General features: G+C 39.4%; 1 protein-coding gene and 1 long non-coding RNA gene across 3 annotated transcripts in view; one reads left to right on the top strand and one right to left on the bottom strand.

The window, feature by feature from the left end:
* The window catches only part of tln1 (talin 1), a 237,027-nt gene extending 216,293 nt beyond the window's left edge, over window positions 1–20,734 (top strand). For both annotated transcript variants that reach the window (XM_072252383.1, XM_072252384.1), the window contains exons 50-58: window positions 1,244–1,429; window positions 2,909–3,016; window positions 6,967–7,072; window positions 10,247–10,371; window positions 12,930–13,055; window positions 13,550–13,612; window positions 14,702–14,884; window positions 16,781–16,909; window positions 19,129–20,734. In XM_072252383.1, the coding sequence (XP_072108484.1) occupies window positions 1,244–1,429; window positions 2,909–3,016; window positions 6,967–7,072; window positions 10,247–10,371; window positions 12,930–13,055; window positions 13,550–13,612; window positions 14,702–14,884; window positions 16,781–16,909; window positions 19,129–19,260 (1,158 nt within the window). In that variant the 3' untranslated portion in view covers window positions 19,261–20,734. The remainder of the gene's footprint in view (window positions 1–1,243; window positions 1,430–2,908; window positions 3,017–6,966; window positions 7,073–10,246; window positions 10,372–12,929; window positions 13,056–13,549; window positions 13,613–14,701; window positions 14,885–16,780; window positions 16,910–19,128) is intronic.
* On the bottom strand, window positions 1,594–6,508 carry LOC140194946 (uncharacterized). The gene is made up of 3 exons (XR_011885329.1): window positions 6,378–6,508; window positions 5,422–5,546; window positions 1,594–1,721 (listed from the first exon to the last, which is right to left on the bottom strand). It is a non-coding gene; the product is annotated as an uncharacterized lncRNA (long non-coding RNA).
* Window positions 20,735–23,526: the final 2,792 nt, after the last annotated feature.

Genomic DNA, 23,526 nt, shown 5'->3' on the forward strand with positions numbered 1-23,526 from the left:
ATCAGTTGGCATAATTTAGGGATCCCAGCTTCTACTTGGTAACTTGGCTGAATGACAAATCCTTACAAGGTGTAGACATGATTGACAGAGTAAGTAATAAATATGACAGCCAAGTCTTATTTTCGCATCAGTCATCCATACAAGTGGATTGCAATGGAAAATTAGAACTCAGGCTCAATCTCTTTCCTGTCATCTTTCTCTGAAAACGGAGGAGATCTATCGGCATTTTACAAAATGTTTGCAAGTTAGCCTAACTGTTAGCACTCCAGAGTAGTGGATAAAGTCAAATGTATTGTATCTAGCTGTTCCTCAAGTATACACAGGAAGTTGACCTGCTCTTTAGAAAGAGAAGAGCTATGGATAATCTACTGCATTTGGACAATCTGCTTGCCTCTAATTTTTATCTTTAGAAGGAGAGAAGAAACTGTCACTATTTGGTGGAGATTTTTTAAAAAGAGTAGATAATTGAATGTGCATTTTGTGAGCAATATGGATAATCAATTAAAAATTAGTCAGAATCAGATTTATTATAATTGACATATGTCATGAAATTTGTTGTTTTGCAGCAGCAGTACAGAGCAATACCTAAATATTACTGTAAGTTGCAAAAGGAAAGAAGTATTGTAAAAGATGAATTTCAAGGAAGTGTTCATGGACCATTCAGAAATCTGATGACAGAAGGAAAGAAGCTGTTTTTAAAATGTTGAGTGCAAGTCCTCAGGTTCCTGTACCACCTCCCTGATGGTAGTAATGAGCTGAGGACACACCCTGGTTGGTGGTGGTCGTTAATGATGGACACTTCCTCCTTGAGGAACTGCTTTATGAAGATATTCTTGATGGCAGGGAGCATGATGGAAGTGAAGTCTTTGACACTCGGCAGCCTCTTGCAGTCCTGTGCATTGGAGGCTCCATAACAGGCTGTGACGCCACCAGTCAAAATGCTTGGAAGTAGAAGTTTTGGTTCACTCCTTCATGCTGACCAAGGTGCATACGCAAGCTAGTCCCATTTACATGCATGGGCCCATAACTCTCTAAACCTTTCCAAATGTCTTTTAGTGGTTGTAATTATACCTGTTTCTACCACCTCAGGCAGTTCATTCCAAATACTATCACTCTTTGTGTGGAAAATCTTGCCTCTTGGGTTCCATTTAAAGAAACTACTCTTGAATGTGTTAATGGACATTTGAAGAAATGTTAAAATAACAATGTCTTTTTCATTAAACCAATATTTTATCCCTCTCAGGTATTTTGCTCAGCAGATCCACCACCTAAAACGTCTACTCCGGAGGAATTCATCCGTATGACTAAAGGTATTACTGTCGCTACAGCTAAAGCTGTGGCAGCAGGAAACTCCTGTCGTCAAGAGGATGTTATTGCCACAGCCAACCTTAGTCGGAAAGCTATAGCAGAGATGCTTCATTCTTGTAAGGTATTTAAATTATTAAAGTACGTTCTTTATTCAGTCACCACACAATGAAAGGAATGGCAGTGGGATTATGGTGCATTTTTGACTTTACTGGAGTAGCCATCAACCCAAACAATTAGATATCAGAAGTCTGGGAAAACTATTCAATTAATTTTAGAAAGGCCATTTTGGTGATTTTTTTTTTCTTTTACTGTGCGAACCACAAAATGGTTGCAGTATAAAAGGCTGCAATTTGGCCCATCAGTCCAGCAGTTACCACTCTGCACAGTTCTGCAAACTCTTCATCTTCTGATACCTAAGGTTCAAAGTAAACTTATTACCATAGTACATATATGTCACCATATACAACCCTGAGCTTCATTTTCTTACGGGCATACTCAATAAATAACCATAATAGAATCAATGAAAGACGGCACCAGTGAGCAAAAGACTACAAACTGTGCAAATACTAAAAGGAAAAACATAATAATAAATGAACAATAAATATCAAGAACATGAGACGAGTCCTTGAAAGTTTGTTTCATGGGCATCCTGCAGAATTCAGTGTTGTTTGGACTGATTCACCATTCAAACGGCTCTGAATATGTTTGATGTAAAATGAACACCGTCCCTTCACGATGTCATCTTAAGAATATTAAGATTTGTATTTTATTGCAGCAATCTGGTTCTTTTTAAAATGTCCTGAAACATTTAAGAGTCAATAAAATATCATAGTCACCGTAATACAGGGGTTAAAAAAAATCAGCTGATCAATGTGAGCAAGATTCCAAAACTAAGCAATTAGAAAGCAACCAGATAAATTGTTACCTTTAAATATTATTTGCTGGAACACTTTGGTTTGAAATTGTGTAATAGGATCTTTCATGCTCACCTGAAAAGGCAGACAGTAAGCTGCTCATTATGCCATAGAAATATCAGTTTTTGTGTGTTCAGTTATCTGAAATGGGACTTGAGCCCAAAACATTGTGGCTGTGAGCTGATTTTCAGCTGACTTGTTAACCTTGAAGTGTCATTGAGATTGTTGAGATTGGCAATGAGCAGGTCCCTATCCTACCAATTGAAGGAAGGAGAGGCATAATGAGGTTGTCACCAAGTCTTTAAAATTAAATTTTATAATTAAATTAATTTCATAAGCTTCTTAGTTTACAGAACTTAGAAATCATTCCAAAATTTTGCTTAGTAAGCATGGTTCCATGTAGTGATCTTTTTAATCATATCATATTTTCATTCTAATCTCTACAAGAAACATCTGTTGAATTTAGCAATGATTCTTTACTCCCCCACTTTGTTGTTGTTTGAACTGCCTCCTCTGTGTCAGAATAATGGATCAGATTTTAAAATGTGATGACAAATATTTGTCATTTTTATGAAATGATTAAAAAATAGAAGTAACTGTGGCTCTGAAGCTGAGGGTCCAGTAGAAGGCCCTTGTGAGACTAAGGTCAGATCAGTGATGGATGTTATCTCTCAATGTTCCTGTAGCAAGCAGCCTATCACCCAGAAGTGTCCAGTGATGTCCGTACCCGCGCTCTTCGTTTTGGTAAAGAATGTTCTGAGGGATACCTGGCTCTACTGGAACACGTGCTTGTTGTAAGTAATGTGTTGTGGTTTAAATTTAAGGAAATACCAATTGAGAGAAAGAACATTTTAGCAATTAATTGTTCTGTCGACGTTCCTGTACTTTATGGAGAACAATCCATATTCTCTAATCTTTGCCTAACCCTGGTATATTCGTTCTCTGCAAGGTCTTAATTTAAGTTCACTTAAAAAGCATTTCCAAGTATTTAATGAGTTTCCTCCTCCATTCCTTTATCTGACAGTTGGTTCTCTCTGTCCCTGAAAGCACTGAATGTTTCTGCTGACAGCCATTTTGTTTCACTCAGCTAGCTATTCCTTCCTTTGTTCATCTGACTATTCAATTGCCATGGGCTGCTCAACTGAACAGCTGACATGAACAAGTGTCTTCCTTCCATGGTTTGTTGAGGGCAGGATCTGCAGCCGGGTGATTCTCACCATTTCCTGGTCCAGCAATACTAGGGCCATTTGTAGTTTCCTGTCTGCAGGGTTAAACCTTTAAGCTGGTGTTTCCTGATAAACACAGCTGAAATCGGTGCCATTTATGTAATTAGATGGAGGAGTTGAAGAGCTTGAACATCTTGATTATTTGAGCAAGTTTGTGGTATGGAATGTAGTTGACCTTAGAGAAACCGATGCCTATGTGTGTGGTAATTTTTAACATTCCTAAGAAAACTATAGTCATTCTTAATATGTTGTCGTAAGTAGCGATATTTCCCAAACAAATCTCTTTTTTTTCCATTTCTTGGACATTTTTTCTGGTTTTGTCATGTTATAAACTTTAAATCATGTCTCCTTTTCTTCCCATCGCATTTTCTTTTCTATTCCTTCGCTTTATTTCATAGCCGGTGAGTATCCTGAGCCTGTGGTTAGCAGCACTAGTTGCCTGGCCATTCTGCAATGTTCTGCATGGATCTGTCCAAATATAGAGAATACAAGGAGTGCTGTGGAATTAATCCCTCCCACTGCCTGTGCTGCTGCTGCTGCCGCCATGATGTACTGCAGAGCGACTAACTTCTGATGCTGCCAAATATGTGCAAATTTCATAGTTCCTACACAGCCCTTAATTGCTTCTGTGGATGGCCAGACCTGAACACAGTTTACTACATTGAAAACTAATGAAGCTTGCCCCTCAGGTTAATAATCTTAACTCCCATTTATTGATGGATCTGTTACAGCCTGCTCCAGGGAACAATAAATTAAACAAAATGCCGCTGAAGGGAAAAATACAAAACAATGTGTCAATTGATTGGAACTAAATATTAATTGCTTTGCTCTATGCAGTATGCGACCTTGTATATCTTCCTTTTTAAAAACTTGGCTTTGTATGAAAGGATTTCTTAGAATCTAGGCTTATAGTCCAAAATGATGTAATGTTAAAAACAAATCTGCCTTAAGCAATTAACTTAGCAAGTATGAAGTGGACAGTAAGTTTTCAGCAACAACTTTAACTCTTGGTTTTCAATGGTACCACTTTCAGAGGCAGATTGGTTTAAACTCTGTCAGAAGTTACCGAATCTGGTTGTCATTTCAGAAATGTAACAGATGCCATTTGATACACGCTCCCTACTGCGTTTTAGTGGTTCAAAAAAGAATGCAATCATTAGCTATGCAAATGATTTGATTCACCTTTCTGAGCATGTTTTGAAGATGTCAAGAGGTCTTTGTGGCAGCAGTAGGTTGCACCTTCATGTGACCTGATTGTAAATGATAACTCTTGTGAAGTAGTGCTTCATTTCACTTGTGAAATGATAACTCTTTCCACAAATAGTGTGGGGTGTGTGTGTGTGTTCACTTCAGCATTATAGTGATCTGAAATGTGCTGGTTTCTGTAATAGATTTATGATATGAAGGCATGTTTTGTTCTGACCACTATCAAATTGCATGCACTGTTTTCCTACGTACTACCATCAAATTATTTTGGTAAGATGTCATTTGTATTATAAAATAGTAGGAAGCTTAGTATATTTGGACAAGTTCTTCCACTACCAAGTGAGACTAATTTCAAGTAGACTTGCCTTAGTTGAATAGTTTACTGTATAAAGGACAACTTCCCTCCACAGCTTATGCCATGGGGGTAAACATTCAAAAGTAGGAATTCAGTGAAATGCTTCACCAGGAACACTGACAATTGACTTGGTTAAAAGAGGGATTAGCAGAGATGGTACTCTGCGTTCTAACAAGATCCTTCACTATAGCTGATCCCTAGAGACTGTTTATTGAGCTAGAGCGCAAAGCAGGCCCTCTGAGCTGCACTGCTCAGCAGCTCTCAGTTAACCCCAGCCTAATCACTGGACCAAAAAACCTACTACTCTGATGCCTCATCTGAGTTTGGGTACAAAGGTGTTAGCTGCGTTGCCCAATCAAAGTCCCTGAATATACTGTGAGCACAAATAAAAGATAAGTACAGCAATTCTGACCCGTTCAAAGAAGAACAAATTCCATCCGGAGTGTTTCCAGCATTAGGTCTGGGGACTGGGGCCTCAAGCCTTGTGAATCCTTCATCCCACCTTAACTTGGTCAAGTACAATTTCTGCTCTGTCACCTAAAGCGGTTGTAAGAAACCAGGAAAGCACAGTAAAGTTTCCTTTTAACTTCTTGGCATTTGAAGGGAAAAATGCATTTCATGCTGTGCTTTACGAAATATCAGAATCAATTACAAAAATTTAATAGCACATGTTATGCCAAACTAATTAAATTATGAATCAAATGCCCAACCAAACTTATGCCTACACAATGTCCATTTCCCTGCATTTCCTGTACATTCACGTGCCGATCAGAGAGCCTCTTGAATGCCCCTGACTTGTTTGCCACCCCAGGGAGAGAACTCCAGGCACCCACCACTCTGTTTTTAAAAAAAAAACTTGTCCCGCTCATCTCTTTAGAACTCAACCCCTCTCAATGTTCAGAATACATTTATTATCAAAGTACAATATGTATGCTATATACGGTCTTGAGAGTCTTCTCCTTACAGGCAATCACAAAATAAAGAAACCCCATAGAACCCATTCAAAAAGTTGATCAAACACCCGAAGTGCAAAAAAAAAAATTGTGCAAGCAATAATAAGCATGCAAATAGCATTCTAAGCTAAAGTTCATGAAAATGAGTTCACAGCCACAAAGCCAGTCATTGCTGCAGCTGGTCTGGGAACCTGTTAGTTGCAGGTTTGGTGCAGAGATGAGTAAACGTTGCTGAACAGTGAGCTGAACACCGGCCCATCCATTGCCTCAGGCCCCGACACCCCGACCTTTTCAATCGACCAGTGCTTAAATTGGCCAAAGATTGGCTCATTCCTCACTCTCAGACTCGGACCCAGGCCCTGCCACTTCAATCCTCTGTCGGGCCCGGGAACCGCCACCTCAATTCGGCCTGTACCTGGCCTTCCCAATCCGGCCCGGCTCTTAAATCAGTCAGATACTGGGTTGGTCTTCTCTCTCGGGCCCAGGACTTGCCATCTCGATTCAGCCCGTACACGCCACACTACAACTGTCCTTCTCCTTTGAGACTTCCGTTCACACTGCTAAAATGTCAAGTTGTATAGGCGGTTCAAAAGTTCAACTCCAAAGTGGAAGTTACAGGCCATTGAATACAGTGACCAATGGTCCAGAAAAAGCGTGATTAATACTGTAGTTAGTCGTTTTGTTTGCTGCCAATAAGGCACCATTGCGTTTTCCCAGTGCTATTTTAAAACTTAAGTGTGTGCCCTTTGCCGTCTGGTTCAGATATTTGAACCCTGAGTAAAAGATACTGGCACCTACTCTATCCATGGCTCTCATAATTTTATAAATCATGACCTGATCTCTCCTCTCAGTCTTCGCCACTGTTTTATTAAAAATGTATGTTTAATAAACCTGATTAAACCTACCTGAATGTTTTCATTGTGTGTGAATAGTTGTACGGTACCATAAAAATGTCAGGAAGTGTATTATCTTTCTTACTCAGTACTACTTCATATCACTTCCAGATTCTTCAGAAGCCATCGGCAGATCTTAAACAGCAGCTGGCAGGGTATTCAAAACGTGTGGCGGGTTCTGTCACTGAACTTATCCAGGCAGCAGAGGCCATGAAAGGTAATGGAAAGTTTTACAGCTATTTAATTAATGCAGTCAGGGTTTTATTAGTGATGTTCATAAAGAAAAGGAGCCCCTTCCTTTTAAAAAAAATGAATAAAGAGCCTAGCAAAGATTAGATTTAACAATGAGGTGTTGTCAAACTCAACGCATTTACTGTGAAGGAGTAACAACTAACTTGGAATTTAAAATGTTTCTTAAAGGAAATCTTCAAAGCAAACTGCAGTGTTTTAACTGAACAGATTCATATTTTCACATTTTAGAGTGAAAGAGTACTGAAATTACCTTCATGTGATGGGTGTTGCCATGTGATGTCACTCCTCCCTGCTGTGACTAAGGATGTTCTCTATTGAATCTATGTTTAGTGCTGAGTCTCACCTATATAATGGCTTTCACTGTTTGTATGACCCGGGAACTGAGAATGGGAATGCATAAGGAGATATCTCAGTAAAACTACTGAAAATTAACAGCATTATTATACTTAGTGACCACTTTATTAGCTACACCTGTACATCTGCTCATTAAAGTAGATATCTAATCAGCCAATCGTATGGCAGTAGCTCAATACATAAAAGCATGCAGACCTGGTCAAGAGGTTCAGATGTTCACATCAAACATCAGAATGGGGGAAGAAATGGTTGGGAAAAGGGGAAGGGAGTGGGAAGTGCCAGAGAGGTACTCTGTAATAATCAATAAACCAATTGTTTGGATTCAAATGACCTTGCCTGGTATCTCAGAGCTGTGTGTGTCTGTATCCGTGCCACACTCTATCCCTGGCACGCCTTCTCTGCCACCCATCCTACACCCTTCCCATGGCACTCCACCCTTGCCATTCCCAACATACTCCTGCTGGATCTACAAACTCACTCTCTGCTGCTTGATAACAAGTACAGTACTGTGCAAAAGTCTTAGAGGCTGTTTAGCTATATATATATGTGCCTAAGACTTGCACAGTACTGTAGGTCTGAAAAGGACGATTGTGAGGGGAGATGCAGTCCTTGCTCATTATCCATTTTCTGCTCGGAACACTCACGGTACCAATTAGATCATGGTAGGAAATGCTGCAAGAAAATAATATGGACAGCTGTGTTCATGGCCAAGGTCCTGTCAACTACAAGAAACAGGGGTAGATTATTTTTATCACATAATATGTCATTAGTGGTTTTGATAAAGAAAACATTTTTGGTACAACGATGGGGTACAACTGTTTGGATGGATTTGAACAAAGGTTTCTGTGAAAGCAAAGCACGAACTTGGATAAGGGGCTGAAACTAGGGATTGAGTCCAGCCTGAGAGGAATGAAGACAAATGATTAAAGCCCTGGGTGCCATGAATTTAAGTTAAAAGGAAGCGAAGGGATTTATACTAAAATAAACAGAACCTTAAGTTCCAAAATAGTTTGGCAAGCAAGTCATATTGTTACAATTGTGTACCAGTTTGGTCCAATGATTCCCTCACCTCAAAATTTTATTTCGTCCTTTCATTTATAATTACTGCATTTGAGCAAAATTATTTCCCCAGTCTTTGAAGCCAAGTTCACTGGAAGCACTTTAAATGTTGCATGTTGTGTGCTGACTCGAACATCAGGCATTTATTCTGGAAAATTGAAAGGGTTGAGTACGCACTACAGCCACATAATGCTGACTTTAGCATTACACAACTACACAGTGAAACTTAAAAGGCGTAGGAATGTATACAGCAGGAATTCCATTATTTCAACATTAAATTTCAAAGATAATTAGATGATGACTTTTAGGCAGTTTGCCAGGATACAGCATATATTTTGTTCCCATTTTTCAAATATACACGTCTGACTAATTACTTTATATGGAATTTTTAGTGAGCTTCTTGCAGCCACAAAACCCTGGAGGAAACTCTGCTGGAGTAGATAATCTTCCAGTGTGCTGCCGATAGTTGTGAATTGTGGCAACTGGCTGTTGACTCTTGCATGATCAGTGTTTGCAGCCTTGCACTTTCATACTACTTAATTTCACAGAGAGTCCTTAATTGTTTGTCCTTTAAATCACTATTTTCTTAATAACATTATTATCAGATTGAGTATAATTGTTATTGATATTTTTATTCCAGAAGATAATTAGGTGAATTTTGTCAGAAATGGCCGCACTTTTTAATACCAATTCCATTTATATTTTTTGGGGACAGAAAAAAGACATGAAGTGTATAATGGGTTGAGTCAAGCTTCTGGATTTTTCCAATTATGTGACTTTTTCATTTGCCCAGAATCCCTCCTAAGTCTTCCATCCATATGCTGTAAATGTCCTGCAGCTGAAACCATGCTCCTTTCTCATTCCTTGTTTGGTGTTTCCAAGTACGTAAATTCCAGATGAAGGCTAATTCGGAAACTTGGAGCTCGTAGAAGTACCATGAACCATCCTTTAGTGTAGCATCCTGAGAGGTTATGGACAGTGCACCAGGCTCAGCAGCTGAGGAGGGTGTTTGTGTATGCGTCCCGTTAACGGGTCAGTGAACATTAAGGAAGCATGGGAGTGCTGAAAGCAGAATGAGAGGTTGAGAAGTCTGACCTCAGCTCAGCAGATTGGTAGTCAGTAACTTGAATATATACAGGATACCTTTTAAAGTAAAATTGCCCAAATACTACTCAAAATATTGTTCAATGGTCATGTCTTGACTTGCTCTTTAAGTAGCAACTGGTGATGTAGGTTCTAGATTCTATATTATAGTATTTCTGGTCAAGTTGTCCTGGTAGAACAGGGGTTAGCAGCACGTTATTAAAGTGCCAGCAACACGTTGTTTCCCACCACAGCCTGTAAAGAGTAAGGAGTTTGTATGTTCTCCTCGCGACCATGTGGGTTTCCTCCAGGTGCTCTGGTTTCCCCTCACATTCCATAGCTGCCTGGGTTAGTGCGTTATTTGGTCACATGGGTGTAATTGGGCAGTGCAGGCTCATTGGGCCAGAAGGGCCTGCTACAGTGTTGTATTAAGTTGTATTTCTGCTGGGTGAAAATGTTAGGTAGCAAGCACAGCATTAGCTGGACTTTTGTCTTCTTAACAAAAAAATACCTTTATTGTCTAACTCTGCAATATCATTAAGGCTACTCATAAGTGCATTTTGCACATATTCTGCAGTGCAAGGAAACTTTCTTTTTTAAACAATGGACATTGGTAACTTTCTTATGTCACCTTTTATTTCAGGAACAGAATGGGTGGATCCTGAAGACCCAACAGTTATTGCTGAGAATGAGTTGCTGAGAGCTGCTGCTGCTATAGAGGCAGCAGCCAAGAAACTGGAACAACTCCAGCCAAGAGCTAAACCTAAGGTGAAAAAACACCTGCAGAATGACTTTAAAGTTCATTTCTCCTACTCGGGGACTTACAAAGCTAGCAAAAACGGAATAATGATTTCTGAGAATAGCATTTCCTAGTCATAAACATCACGTCACTCTTGTGTTTTAGGTTTGAGACATACGAGTTAAGTTTCATTCTCATCTGTGTAGCAGCCGCTGACTTCACATGGGCCAGTGAAGATGTGTTGCTGTTGACCCTGACAGTATTACATAAACGGAGAAGAATTTGCTGAAGGTGATGGCATTATCCACTGAACAAAGGTTGAAGCATGAGTGTAGATGTTTAGGGACAAGACTGGGCCTGTGTTATGCCTCTATGCTCTTATGTCTGCTTACTGTTGAGGCATGCATATTTGTACCGCAAACTTGGAAGGCAGCACCAGAGAACGACCTGCAAATATAGATCTGTGAAGCAGGAACTTGCAGACATCTAAGGGTAGAGGAAGATAGCAGATCGTGGTTGCTACTGAGTTGTTATGGACTGAGTGCCTAGAGAGATTGATAATTATCTGTAATTATCATGCTGTTCTTAAAGTGTACCTCCATCTCACTGACAAGCATTTGGTCTTTGGGAAGGATAACAGAGTGGAGAACTGAGTAGTGTAAGTGTACTCACTCACATTCCGACCTCCCAGCACCAGATTAGTTTACTGCAAAGACCTGCAAGGTTGTTGAAAAGTGTGCAGCATGGATTTTGCTGTTCTTGCTGCTGGGGTTGGCGTACATTTTCATTTTACCACTTACTCGTTGAAAATGGCGTCACAGGTAGATAGGGTCGTAAGGAAGTTTTTGGCACATTGGCCTTCATAAACCAAAGTACTGAGTCCAGGAAATGGGATGTTATGTTGAAGTTGTATACAACATTGGTGAGGCCTAATTTGTGTGCCGTTTTGGTCACCTACCTACAGGAAAGATGTAAATAGGATTGAAAGAGGATAGTGAAAATTTGCAAGGATGTTTGCAAGAACTGGAAGACCTGAGTTATAAGGGAAGATTGAATAGGTTAGGACTATATTCTTTAGAAGATTGAGAGGCGATTTGATAGAGATATTCAAAATTATGGATGGTATAGATAGGGTAAATGCAAGGAGGCTTTTTCCGCTGATGCTGGGTGGGACGACAATCAGATGTCAAGGGTTAAGGGTGAAAGGTGAAAAGTTTAAGGGACACATGAGGGGAAACCGCTTCACTCAGAGGGCCGTGAGAGTGTGGAATGAGCTGTCAGCACAAGCGGTGCATGCAAGCTCAATTTCAAAGTTTAAGAGAAGTTTGGATAGGTACATAGATAGTAGCAGTATGGAGGGCTATGGTCCTGGTGCATTCCAATGGGAGGAGGCAGTTTGAATGGTTTTTGCATGGACTAGATGGGCCAAAGGGCCTGTTTCTGTGCTGTACATCTCTATGACTCTATTACCTTAATCATCTTCTCCTGAAAGTAGCCAGTTGGCACTGTGGGCAAAGTTATTAGTGTTCTGTGACTATCCACTCTTTTACCCAACAGACTGATTTAACTCAGAAATATATTGGCCGATGACTTGATTATCAATGAATCACAGACAAAGAGAAGCTTGTCCTTATCTGTAGTTCATCCATGTGCATATTTACAGCAGTAGAAAATCAACGGTGGATAGAAGAGGGATTCCTCAGGTTCTCTGGAATGAAAGCCCAAGTCTACACTGGGCATTAGTTTATTCAAGGTAGCTAGGTTTGCACTTGGGTTTTTCTCGGTCTCTGACCTTTCAGGGTCTCACCTTAAACTGTTTCTACATACTGAATAAGCGGACTGTAAGTGGATTGTTGTGGACTTTTAAGACCTCAGAATATGAATAGTCTAGTTTTATTTAAAAAAAAAACTTAACGGTCACAATCAAAGTTTGCAAAAATACGATCTGTAACTGTACCAGTGGATGAATTTTCAGTTAATGCATTGGAAAAAGTAAATTGTTACACTTGGCTGAACTTTTAGCAATTTCTTTTTAAAATATTGTATCATGCATGTATGTTACAACTATGGCATCCAAATCTCTTTGTTTGGATTATGGTATTAATTTTGACACCATCAGTTTCTATTTAGTAGCAAAATTATTTACAGTATAATAAATATTTTGATTAGCACTATACAAATATTGTACAAGAGACTGTCTGATATGTTTGCTATATTAGGTTGTTAACTAAAACTCAACTATATATCAAACATATTTGTATAGTTTCTTGTCTTTACAACATTTTAAAAGGTGGCTTATTAATGTTACTACACTTCAGTGTTTCATTAGTGGAACTCCATATCTAATAACACAATATTTAGTGAGCTAATGCAATATATATGTATCTTATACTCTTTTAAATGGACAGAATATTTTTTAAAAAAAAGATTTTTCATCAGTTATTTGTGATCGGTTCACTGAACTCTTCATTATATTGAACTTGAGTTAGTTTTGTTTAACAGTCTTGGTAAATTCAGATTACTGGCAATTGACATGTATTTTCAATAATTGTACACTCATAACTAATCTAAAAATTTTATCCAACAGCAAGCCGATGAAAGTCTTAACTTTGAAGAACAGATCCTGGAGGCAGCCAAATCAATTGCCGCAGCAACCAGTGCCCTCGTGAAAGCTGCCTCGGCTGCTCAGAGAGAGCTTGTGGCTCAAGGCAAGGTAAATAAATAAATAAATAATTACCTAGTACCAGATAATTTTACAAATTAGCCTGAATGTGGACATTTAATGAAAATTATCTATTACTTTTATAATATTTTATGTATTTTATATTTTCTCAGCATCATAAAGAGTTTATATGCTTGTGCCATTTACATTGTGAGGCCTCATGTCTACACCTACTTTTGCACCAACCTTCTCAGGAATTAGTACAACAAAAAATTACTATGATTTTATGCTAGTTGTCAGAAATCTTAACTTGTATAGAAGAAGCTAACTTTTTAACCAATTTGCTTCTAAAGTTTCAAAGTTTCATTTTATACTGGAGGATGTATTAATTATACAACCTTGATGTGTTTGCTTACTGGTAGCCCCAAGGCAAGCATCCCTAAAGAACTTAATTTTTAAAAAAAAAAAGACCAACATTGACCTAATAAATTATTTTTTAAAATATCCTATAATGAAGGTGATCAATATTGATGTTGTTCCTGCAGGTTGGAGCTGTGCCAGCAAATGCAGTTGATGACGGCCAATGGTCCCAAGGCCTCATTTCAGCAGTGAGTATTGTGTTTGAAATGTGTGCAGTTACATTTGGAGTATGATAAGCACTTTTGGGGCCCCGTGTCTACAGAAAGATGTGCTGGCAATGAAATGGGTCCTGTGGAGGTTCAGAAGAATGAAAATGTTAATGTATGAGGAGTGTTTGATCATCTCTTGGCCTGTACTCAATGGAGTTCGGAAGCATGAGGGAAACTCATTGAAAGGCCTAAATAGAGATCACATGGAGAGGATGTCTCCATTAGTAGGAAAGTCTTAGGATCCAAGGGTTCATTCTCAGAATTAAAGGATGTCCCTATAACACTGAGATCAGGGGGAATTTCTTCAGACAGAGGGTGGTGAGCTTTTGGTGTTTGTTGCCACAGAGGGCTGAGGGGGTGAGTCGACTGCATATATTTAAAACGGGGAGTGACAGGTTATTGATTAGTAAGGGGATTCAGAAGAGAATTATTGATTAGTAAGGAGATTGAGAAGAAAAGGTTGAAAAATAAAATTAACCAGGATTAAATGGCAGGACAGACACAAGGGCCCGATGGCCAAATTATGCTCCTGTATCTTATAATCTAATGCTTCCACTACAAAAAAAAACTACCTCAGTTATTAAATGTTAGGCATAGCAATAAATGGGTATAAAATTACTTCCTCTTTTTGAGACTTGCTTGGTTTAAAGATACACATAGCTTATTCCCCCATAAGCATCAAGTTAACTGGAGACTAAAGAGACTTTGAAATCCTGTTTCACCCATGAAAATGCACTCCTATGCTTTATAGTTCCATTGCTTGCATTAATTTTAGTTGTGAACAAATATGAAAATGCTTACGTGTTTATATATAAATCACTCTGCAGCTTTCCCTCTTCCAAAAGTACACAGAAAATAAACACATTATAATATATCACTTTCAAGAAACTCCTAAACAATATATATGCATTGTTAACTGGTTAGAACTATTTAAGCAATTGCAAAGGATTTTGAAATCTCTGTGTAACTTAAGTTACTCAAATACTAGTATGCAGATGATCCTATTTAGTTCTTGCGTTTTGATGCTGTTGTTTCAAGCTCAGACATGTAACATACCTGCTTTAATAGGCTCGGATGGTGGCTGCTGCTACAAGCAGTTTGTGTGAAGCGGCCAATGCAGCTGTTCAAGGTCACGCCAGTGAGGAGAAGCTCATCTCTTCAGCCAAACAGGTGGCGGCGTCCACAGCTCAGCTGTTAGTGGCCTGCAAGGTGAAGGCTGATCAGGATTCAGAAGCCATGAAGAGACTTCAGGTATGAAAAGGGTAGAGGCCTTTTGCAGTAAATACAATTTACACCATTTCAAATATTAACACTCAACTGGTGACATACACAAATTCTATCAGTAGCCCAGATATCAAGTGTTGTCAAGCACTTTAATAAGTGTTTCATTCAATGTACATAACTCCTTTATCTTTGGAGATTTTCTCTCAGTTTAAGAAAATATTGCACTGCAATATTGTGAAAAGTCATGGAATTTAATCGTAGTACCTCTCCTGATCCTTAAATTAGCAGAAAACACACATGCTGGAAAATAAAATCCAACATCCACTAAGAGTATATACAATTTGTCAATTTCAATAACATTCTCGACAAATTAGCGTTGAGAATAATTTATCCTTCTTACTAAGATTCTCTGTGGATTGAGAATGACTTGCTTCCACTCTGGTTTTATGGGTTCTTAGGTGATTAATGAGGCCATTGAGAACCACAGACTCCTCCATGGGTAGTTCCTGAAGTGATACATCCCTCCTGTTCTTGTAAGCACCCGATGCACAGTCTCTCTTCATTTTACCATCCCAAATGCTCTTTCTCCACTTTAAGCAGTCATAAGTCACGGATTCTCAGGTGTCAGTGGAAATATTGTATCTTTTTCCCCAAGGAAGCTTTAAGACTATCCTTGAATCTTTTGAACAAGTAATGAAGCTCAAAATAGGATCAGGAATGCAAACAATGAGCATGGCCCAAAGTATCCCAATTTGTGTTTAGGGCCTCAGTGCTGGAAGAAGACACATTACACTGTATATTTCCATATACATGTGATAAATAAATGAATATGAATCTGGATAAGACTTTAGCATTGGTTCATTAATCCTTCTAGTCAATTTGAGGGTGATGCCTCAGAAAGGCAGTGGCCATTGTTAAGAACCCCCATCACCCAGGTCATGCCTTGTTCTCGTTGTTACCATCCAGAAGGAGGTACAGAAGCCTGAAGGCACACACTCAACAATTCAGGAACAGCTTCTTTCCCTCTGCCATTTGATTTCTGAATGGACATTGAACCCATGAACACTACCTCACTACTTTTTTAATTTCTGTTTTTGCACTACTTATTTAATTTAACCATTTTACAACATTTGCCTGTGATAGTAAACCTGATTCTGATTTTGATGCACTTTAGTAATGACTTCCTAGCACCGCAAGATTCCTGCTGTAGATGGTCCAGGTCTTGTAAGCGTATCAGAAGGCACTGCTTTCAGATACCTGGTAAACTATTGACACCTTAATCTTTATGCACCCTATTCATTCATCCCAACACTACACTAGTACATTCAGTACATATGGTACACTATCAAAGATCAGCTTTAGTTGTATAAATACAGACAGCACACAGACATATAAATTGTACATAAATTATTAATAAACTACCTGTCCTGGGTGTTGTCTGGATCACGTATCTGTGATGTTTGTCTTTGTACCCACAGCTCGCCATACTTTACAAGACAATACATGACAATAAATTCCAATGGTCTTGCATTTATTCATGTTTTATTGCACCTTTTTGCTTCACATATGTATTATTCAGGAAGACATTTTCAGAATAATTATAGTATAGAGTTCTAGGAATTGGTTTATTTTATCATGTGTACCATGACAGTCTTGAATAATGTTTGTGCAGAAGTAGAGCAAGGTAAAACAATAACAAAGCAGAATAAAGTGTAATAATCACAGAGAAAGTGCGGTGCTGGTAAAGAATAAATGCATGATCATAACAAGATAGATTGTGAGGCCAAGAATCCATTTATCATACAAGGCAACCATTTAGTGGTCTTATAACACTTAATAGTCTTTTGTCCGCAGCATCTGGCGAACTTCTAGTCCCAACTACACTTTAATTTTGAATGATCACTTGGTGATTCTCTTTTACAGACCGCAGGGAACGCTGTGAAGAGGGCATCTGACAATCTCGTGAAAGCCGCCCAGAAGGCTGCAGCATTCAATGAGCATGAAGAGGAAAATGTGGTCGTCAAGAATAAGATGGTTGGTGGTATTGCTCAGGTGAGTGAGTGGATTGTGTTGGAAATGACAGCTAATAAGCCAAAGGATATTCATTAAAATCTCAAAGGGTATTTAAACCATATGACGTAGGAGAAGAAATAGGCCCTTCAGCCTATCGAGTGTGCTCCACCTTTCCATCATGGCTGATTTATTATCCCTCTCAACTACATTAGAACATAGAACAGTACAGCATAGGAACAGGCTGTTTGGTGCACAATGTTGTGCCAAGCCAGCTAAAAAGCAAATCAAAAACACTCAAACGTTAATTCCTCCTACCTACACCGTGTCCACATCCCTCCAACTACCCTACCTATCCAAATACCTCTTAAAATCATCTAATGTATCTGCTACCATCATACCAGGTAGTGCATTCCAGGTGTCCATGACTTTCTGAGTGAAAAAATTTACTCTTCACATCCCCCTTGAACCTACCTCCTCTCACCTTGACTGCATGCCCTCTGGTATTAGACATTTCAACCTTGGGAAACAGATGCTCTCTGTCTACTCTATCTTTGCCTCTCATAATTTTGTAAATCCCTATCAGATCTCCCCTCAGCCTCTGACACTCTAAGAGAAAATCTAAGTTTATCCAACTTCTTATGATAGCACATGCCCTCTAAACCAGGCAGCATCCCAGTAAACCTCTTCTGCACCCTCTCCAAAGCCTCAACATCCATCCTACAGTCAGGTGACTAGAACTGTACACAATATTCCAGATGTGGCTTAACCAGAGTTTTATAAAGTTGCAACATAACCTCTTGACATTTGAACTTAATGCCTCAACTAATAGAAGCAAGCATTTCATAAGCCTTTTAGCCACCTTATCGTCTTGTGTAGGCACTTTTAAGGAGCTATGAACTTGGATCCCACCATCTCTCACTGTAAAGGACCTTGCCCTTACAGTGTACCGTCTCCTTGCATTTGCCCTACTGACGTGAAACACCTCACATTTATCTGAGTTAAACTCCATCTGCAATTTCTTAGCCCATATCTGCAAAATATCGTATTAATTCTTTGCCAATCTTCTGCACTGTCCACAACTCCTCCAAACTTGGTATCATTCGCAAATTTACTAATCCACCCATCTATATTTTCATCCAGATCATTTGTATACATCACAAATCGCAGAAGTCCCGCACAGATCCATGTAGAACTCCACTAAATACAGACCTCCAGCTCGAATTAGTCCCTTCAACCACTAACCTCTGTCTTCTACGCGCAACCAGTTCTGAATCCAAACAGCCAATTCGCCGTGGAACCCATGCATCTTAATCTCTGGATTCTCCCCATAACCATTTATGCCCTTACTAATCAAGAACCTATGAACCTCCACTTTAAATATACTCATTGACTTGGCCTCCACAGGTGTCTATGGCAATGAATTCCACAGATAGAGGAATTCCTCATCTTTGTTCTAAAGGGGCATCCTATTCCAAGGCTGTGCCCTCTAGTCCTAGACTCCCACACTATAGGAAACATTCTCTCAACAAACACTCGATCTAGGCCTTTCATTAAAGACCTTCATTAGTTTAGTTAAATAAATGTAAAAATTATAGTTTATACTTTATTGTCGCCAAACAATTGATACTAGAACATACAATCATAGCGATATTTGATTCTGCGCTTCCCGCTCCCTGGATTACAAATATTAAATATTAAAAATAGTAAAAATTAGTAAATATAAAAATTTAAATTGTAAATCATAAATAGAAAATAGAAAAATGGAAAGTAAGGTAGTGCAAAAAAACCGAGAGGCAGGTCCGGATATTTGGAGGGTACGGCCCAGATCCGGGTCAGGATCCGTTCAGCCGTCTTATCACAGATTAATACTTTATATTGGCAGAAATTGACCACAAAGCTGCTTGATTGCCCTAAAACAAAAGCTGCTACACTATTGGGGTTCAGGGAAAGGAATCTAGTGTTTTCACAACATCTCAAACAATGAATAGTGGGCAGTTACTTCTGGTGTAACTGGAAATCATAAAAGCAGATGATGAAAATCTGAAGTAAATTCTGAAAACACTGTAAAGGTTCAGCAATTCAGGCAGCAGCTATTAAAAGAGGAACTGCTCACATTGCCGTTCCTACTGTTGCAGAGTTTTTCCCAGCATTTTGGGTTGATAAGTTCAGTCCATGCCAAGATACTTGAATGTAAAAATGAGGAATGAAGAATTGCATGTGTCTGCTGTGCTCGAAGTGACCAGCTGTCTCCTTCGCAGATTATTGCGGCCCAGGAGGAGATGCTGCGAAAGGAAAGGGAACTCGAAGATGCTCGTAAGAAACTTGCACTCATCCGTCAGCAGCAGTATAGATTCCTTCCTTCAGAACTTTGTGACCAAGAGGAAAACTAAGTGCAGTCTGGTTAAAACAAGCTAACCGCTAATCCTGGCCATGCATCTAGTTCATTAATCAACAGCAAAGGATCTAATCCAGATAAATCTGTGGCCAGATTTTTTTTTTTGAAATGTTCATGCAATAGCTTGTTCATAATTCCCCAAAAGGTGCAATAAGCGATCCATTTCCTAAATTTTTCTGCATTCTATAGATCTGCACATGTTCATTCACGTTTAACACATTTTGTGCATAGAAGGGAATAATTAATGTCTGCATGTATGAATGCAATAGTATGAGACTGAAATGAGTGGTTGCAGTATTGATGACATTGAAAATGTTGCTGTAAAGCCTTTGTATGATATATTTTTTAAAGTTTATGAAGCCAGGAAGTCAGGAGATATATTTGATAAATTCCAAAGATAATGCACAAGAGCCGTACCTCCCAATATAATGGTATAAAGCCAACGATACCAGTGAATTAAAGCAGTAATAGGGGATGATGAAGTGTGTGCCACATACATTAATTTTAGATTTTAGAGGCTAAATGATACATATCATTAAAATTCCATAATGGAAAACCCCCTCCCTATAACAGCAACAGTAATGTTGTGTTAAATCAGGTCAGAAATGCTGTGTTTTTGGGGAATTAGTGTTACTTCCTAACTTTTTTTTCTATATTTTAACCAGATGTACATGAATAATGCAGTATTTCAGCAGGGTGCCTTTAAAATCAAAATGTTTAATCTCGTTTTGGCCTGTAAAGTTGCTGTGTTTCCAGTAAACAGAGATATCTTTAAAGAATTCAGAGTTTGAATGTACTGGACTCTGCAAATTTATTTTGTTTTGAAAATATTGTGAGGTATTGCCTGTAATTTTTATTCTGTCCGGCTTTAAATAAGATAACTAAATTGCAAGTTCAGTGAAACATGTTCAGCATCTAACCAAAAGAAAATTTACCTTTTAATATATTACCAATTAGTTTTGGGTTCTTGGTCTCTTCTTAACTAGAAGCCATAATATTTTCCTGCATTGGGCATAGTACTTTCAGATGCTTGTATCTGTATCTTAAATAAGTGAACCTTTAAATCGCAATAACATAGGGCAATCTGTGTGCAAATCTTTAATATTACAATTTGTTTCTTTTTAATATTTGTTTACGATGCTCCATTAATGGGAATTTCAGGCAATTGTGTCTAATACTTTTATCAAGTGCTCTATTATGCCACAGGAAACACACATGTTTTCAGGCCTCTCCCAGAACATTTCAAATGGTAAATCATCAACTATTTTGCATAACTGCCTCACATTCACATTTATCTTGCAAACTTAACTTGTTACTTAAGCTCCATTGCCTTTAAATATCACTTTATTTTCATACAATGTGCTTCTAATATTAACATTTAATGACTACCAACTTTCCAGTACAATTTGGAAGATTACTTGTGTTTTTATTTTGTGGTTCATTTGGTGAATAAAGTTGGTTTTCACTAAGGGTTGTATCTTGTGAATTATTTTTATTTTGCTTCACTAAGGGCAAGTTGGAGGTACCCAAAGGTGAGTAGCATTGGGATCTGCAGGTATAAATGCAAGCCTGTCTGTTATAGAATCATACAAGTGAGTGCCTCATATCACAGGAGCAGCCATTTAACCCAGCATGTCTACTAGCTTTTGAAAAATATTCAAGAGGGTCCCATTCCTCTATTCTATAAAGTATTTATCCACTTAAGAATTTTAAAAGCCACAATTGAATCTGTATCTAATATATTCAGCTAGTGTGTTGCAGATTGTGAGAATGTAAGAGATGGGAGCAAGAACACATTTTGTATTCCCCAGAGGCTGCTCTTTCATTTGGTGAGGGTGTGGTAGTTGACCTGGTCTTGGCCTCAAGGTACTTTTCTGCTTGTTCACTGTAACATTCATCTCAAAGTGCAAACTAAACTTATCATCGAAGTTTGTATACTATATATGTATGACCTTGAGATTCATTTCCTTGCAGGCACGCACAGAAAAACAAATAAAATGCAATGCAGTACAGGAAAAACCACACATAACAAATACTGACAAACATCCAATCTGAAATCATGCAAATAATTTAAAAAGTAAGCAATAATACTGAGAACATGAGGTGCAGAGTTAGTTCAGCACTGAGACGAGTGAAGCTGGTCCAGGAGCCCAGTGGCTGCAGGGCAGCAGCTGCTTCCCAAGCCGGCGGCGTGACACCCGAGTCTCCTGCGCCTCCCGCCCGATGGTAGCGAGAAGAACGGGAGACGGATCAAAGGCTGACAGACGGGATAGGCTCGGGGTGGAATCCTGGCTGGCACAGACCAGAGGGCTGAACACCAGTTTGTTTTCCGCTCTCGGGCGATTACCTGACTGACAGCTTTCTGTCTTTAGCCTGCTTGTTGCTTGTGTAATCAGCTGATGTGATACGTCCCCGTCATCTGCTCAATCTTCCTCCATCTACAGTACATTAAATGTGCAACATTAGGGGATGGTGCTTTACTACTTTGCTTTTATATTCTGTCATTCTCAATAAAGCCAAATAATTCCAATTCTGTTGCTCACTTGCTATGCTACCATTAAAGACTCATGTGCTTTGCATGGCTGCATCCTGTTTGAAATGGTTTTATTTGACCTACATATGCACTTCTCAATCTTCCTGCCAAAATGATTCACTTCACACTTCTCTACATTAGATCCCAGCTGCCACGTGTCTAGCTTTTCCACTAAGAGTCTTCTCATGTATAACCCTCCCACTTTGTGTCATCCACACAATTTGGCTACTTTGCACAAGCACTTCTAAACTACTTGTTTCTACCAAAATGGTTGTTGTGACGCGTCTAGTGTGATAGAGTAGTGGGTCATGCTTGTCGCTCTCACCTTCTGCTTCCACCGCTAGCTAACAGTCTTGCGAAAAGGAGCACTGCATGTGTAAGTCACTCCCTGCCAGTACATATCCTCTCCAGTACAAAGCCTCATGTTGTGCCTCCTCGCTGGCGACACACAGAAACTGAACTCCTTTCAGAGTCAGGCTGAACTACAGAGGACGGGAGGCGGCCTGGCCCCTTGCACACGCAGCACGCAAGCCCTCTGGTGTGTGTGGATGTGCCCTGGTGCTCATCAACCTGATTCCCAGCTATGGGAAAATAACCCCACTACCTTCCGGGCAGCCTCAGGAGAGATGGAGGCTGTGGGAGTAAACCTAGAGAACAAACCCAGAGTGGACCCCTAAGGCCGCTGGAGTTCACTGAACATCCTCCCTGCAGCCAAGCTGGTGCCAAACGTATTGCTTCATAAGCTTTCCTTTGCACTACACTCGCGAGGTTGAGAGGGGCATCTTGACGATTGGGCACCTCAGGATCTCCATACCTTCTGCCTAGGCTTGTGATGATGATCATCACCCATTGTCCTTCAAGAGAGGCAGATGCCAACCACCACCATATTCCAAAATTAGAAGCTGGACCCAGCATGGACACTACTGAAATGTTGATTTTTTAATTTTGCTGCTCCCTGGATGAAAAACAACCATTACTAGATGTCTTCCTTCTCTGAGGCCAATTTCTTGACCACTTCAGTCCATTGTCTTTCAACTTTGTTCACGTCCTTTAATGTGAGACTTGAATCAACCAACTAACACAAGTCCATATGTGTCCTTGATCACATTCACGCTCTCTCCCCTCGTCTAAAGAAAAACAACTCAAAAATCAACTATGTTGATTAACTTGATGTACTAATCTGTCATTCATGGATTTTGCTAACTTAGGTTCTCAGTGCAGCTCCATTTAACAAGAGAAAGAAGGGATAGCTTATTTATCACATGTACATCGAAACATACAGTGAAATGCACCATTTGCATCAGCAAACAGCTCAGTGGATGTGGTGGAAAAAGCCTGCAAGTGTGGCCATGCTTCCAGCACCAACATAGCATGTCCACAGCATACTAATCCTAACCTACGCAACTTTTTTTGGAATGTGGGAGGAAACCCATGCATTCACTGGACGAACTTATAACAGTAGAAATTGTCCCCCAAACTTCCAATCCCTGGTGCTGTAAAGTGTGATGCCCAAACTAACAAATGTAATGTATTGCATTTGCCAGTCCTTCCAGCATCACCCTGTACCTAGGGAGAATTGGAAGATTCAGACCAGTCCTGCAATCTGCTCCCACCGCACTCAATGGTCTGGAAGGCATCCCATCTACCAGATGTCAACACGCATACAGTTCTATTAATAGACACTGATTTTAATTTACCGGCATCTCACTCCTGATGAAGGGTCTCGGC

Source organism: Mobula birostris, chromosome 3 (assembly GCF_030028105.1).
Source record: "Mobula birostris isolate sMobBir1 chromosome 3, sMobBir1.hap1, whole genome shotgun sequence".
Classification (NCBI taxonomy): Eukaryota; Metazoa; Chordata; class Chondrichthyes; order Myliobatiformes; family Myliobatidae; genus Mobula; species Mobula birostris.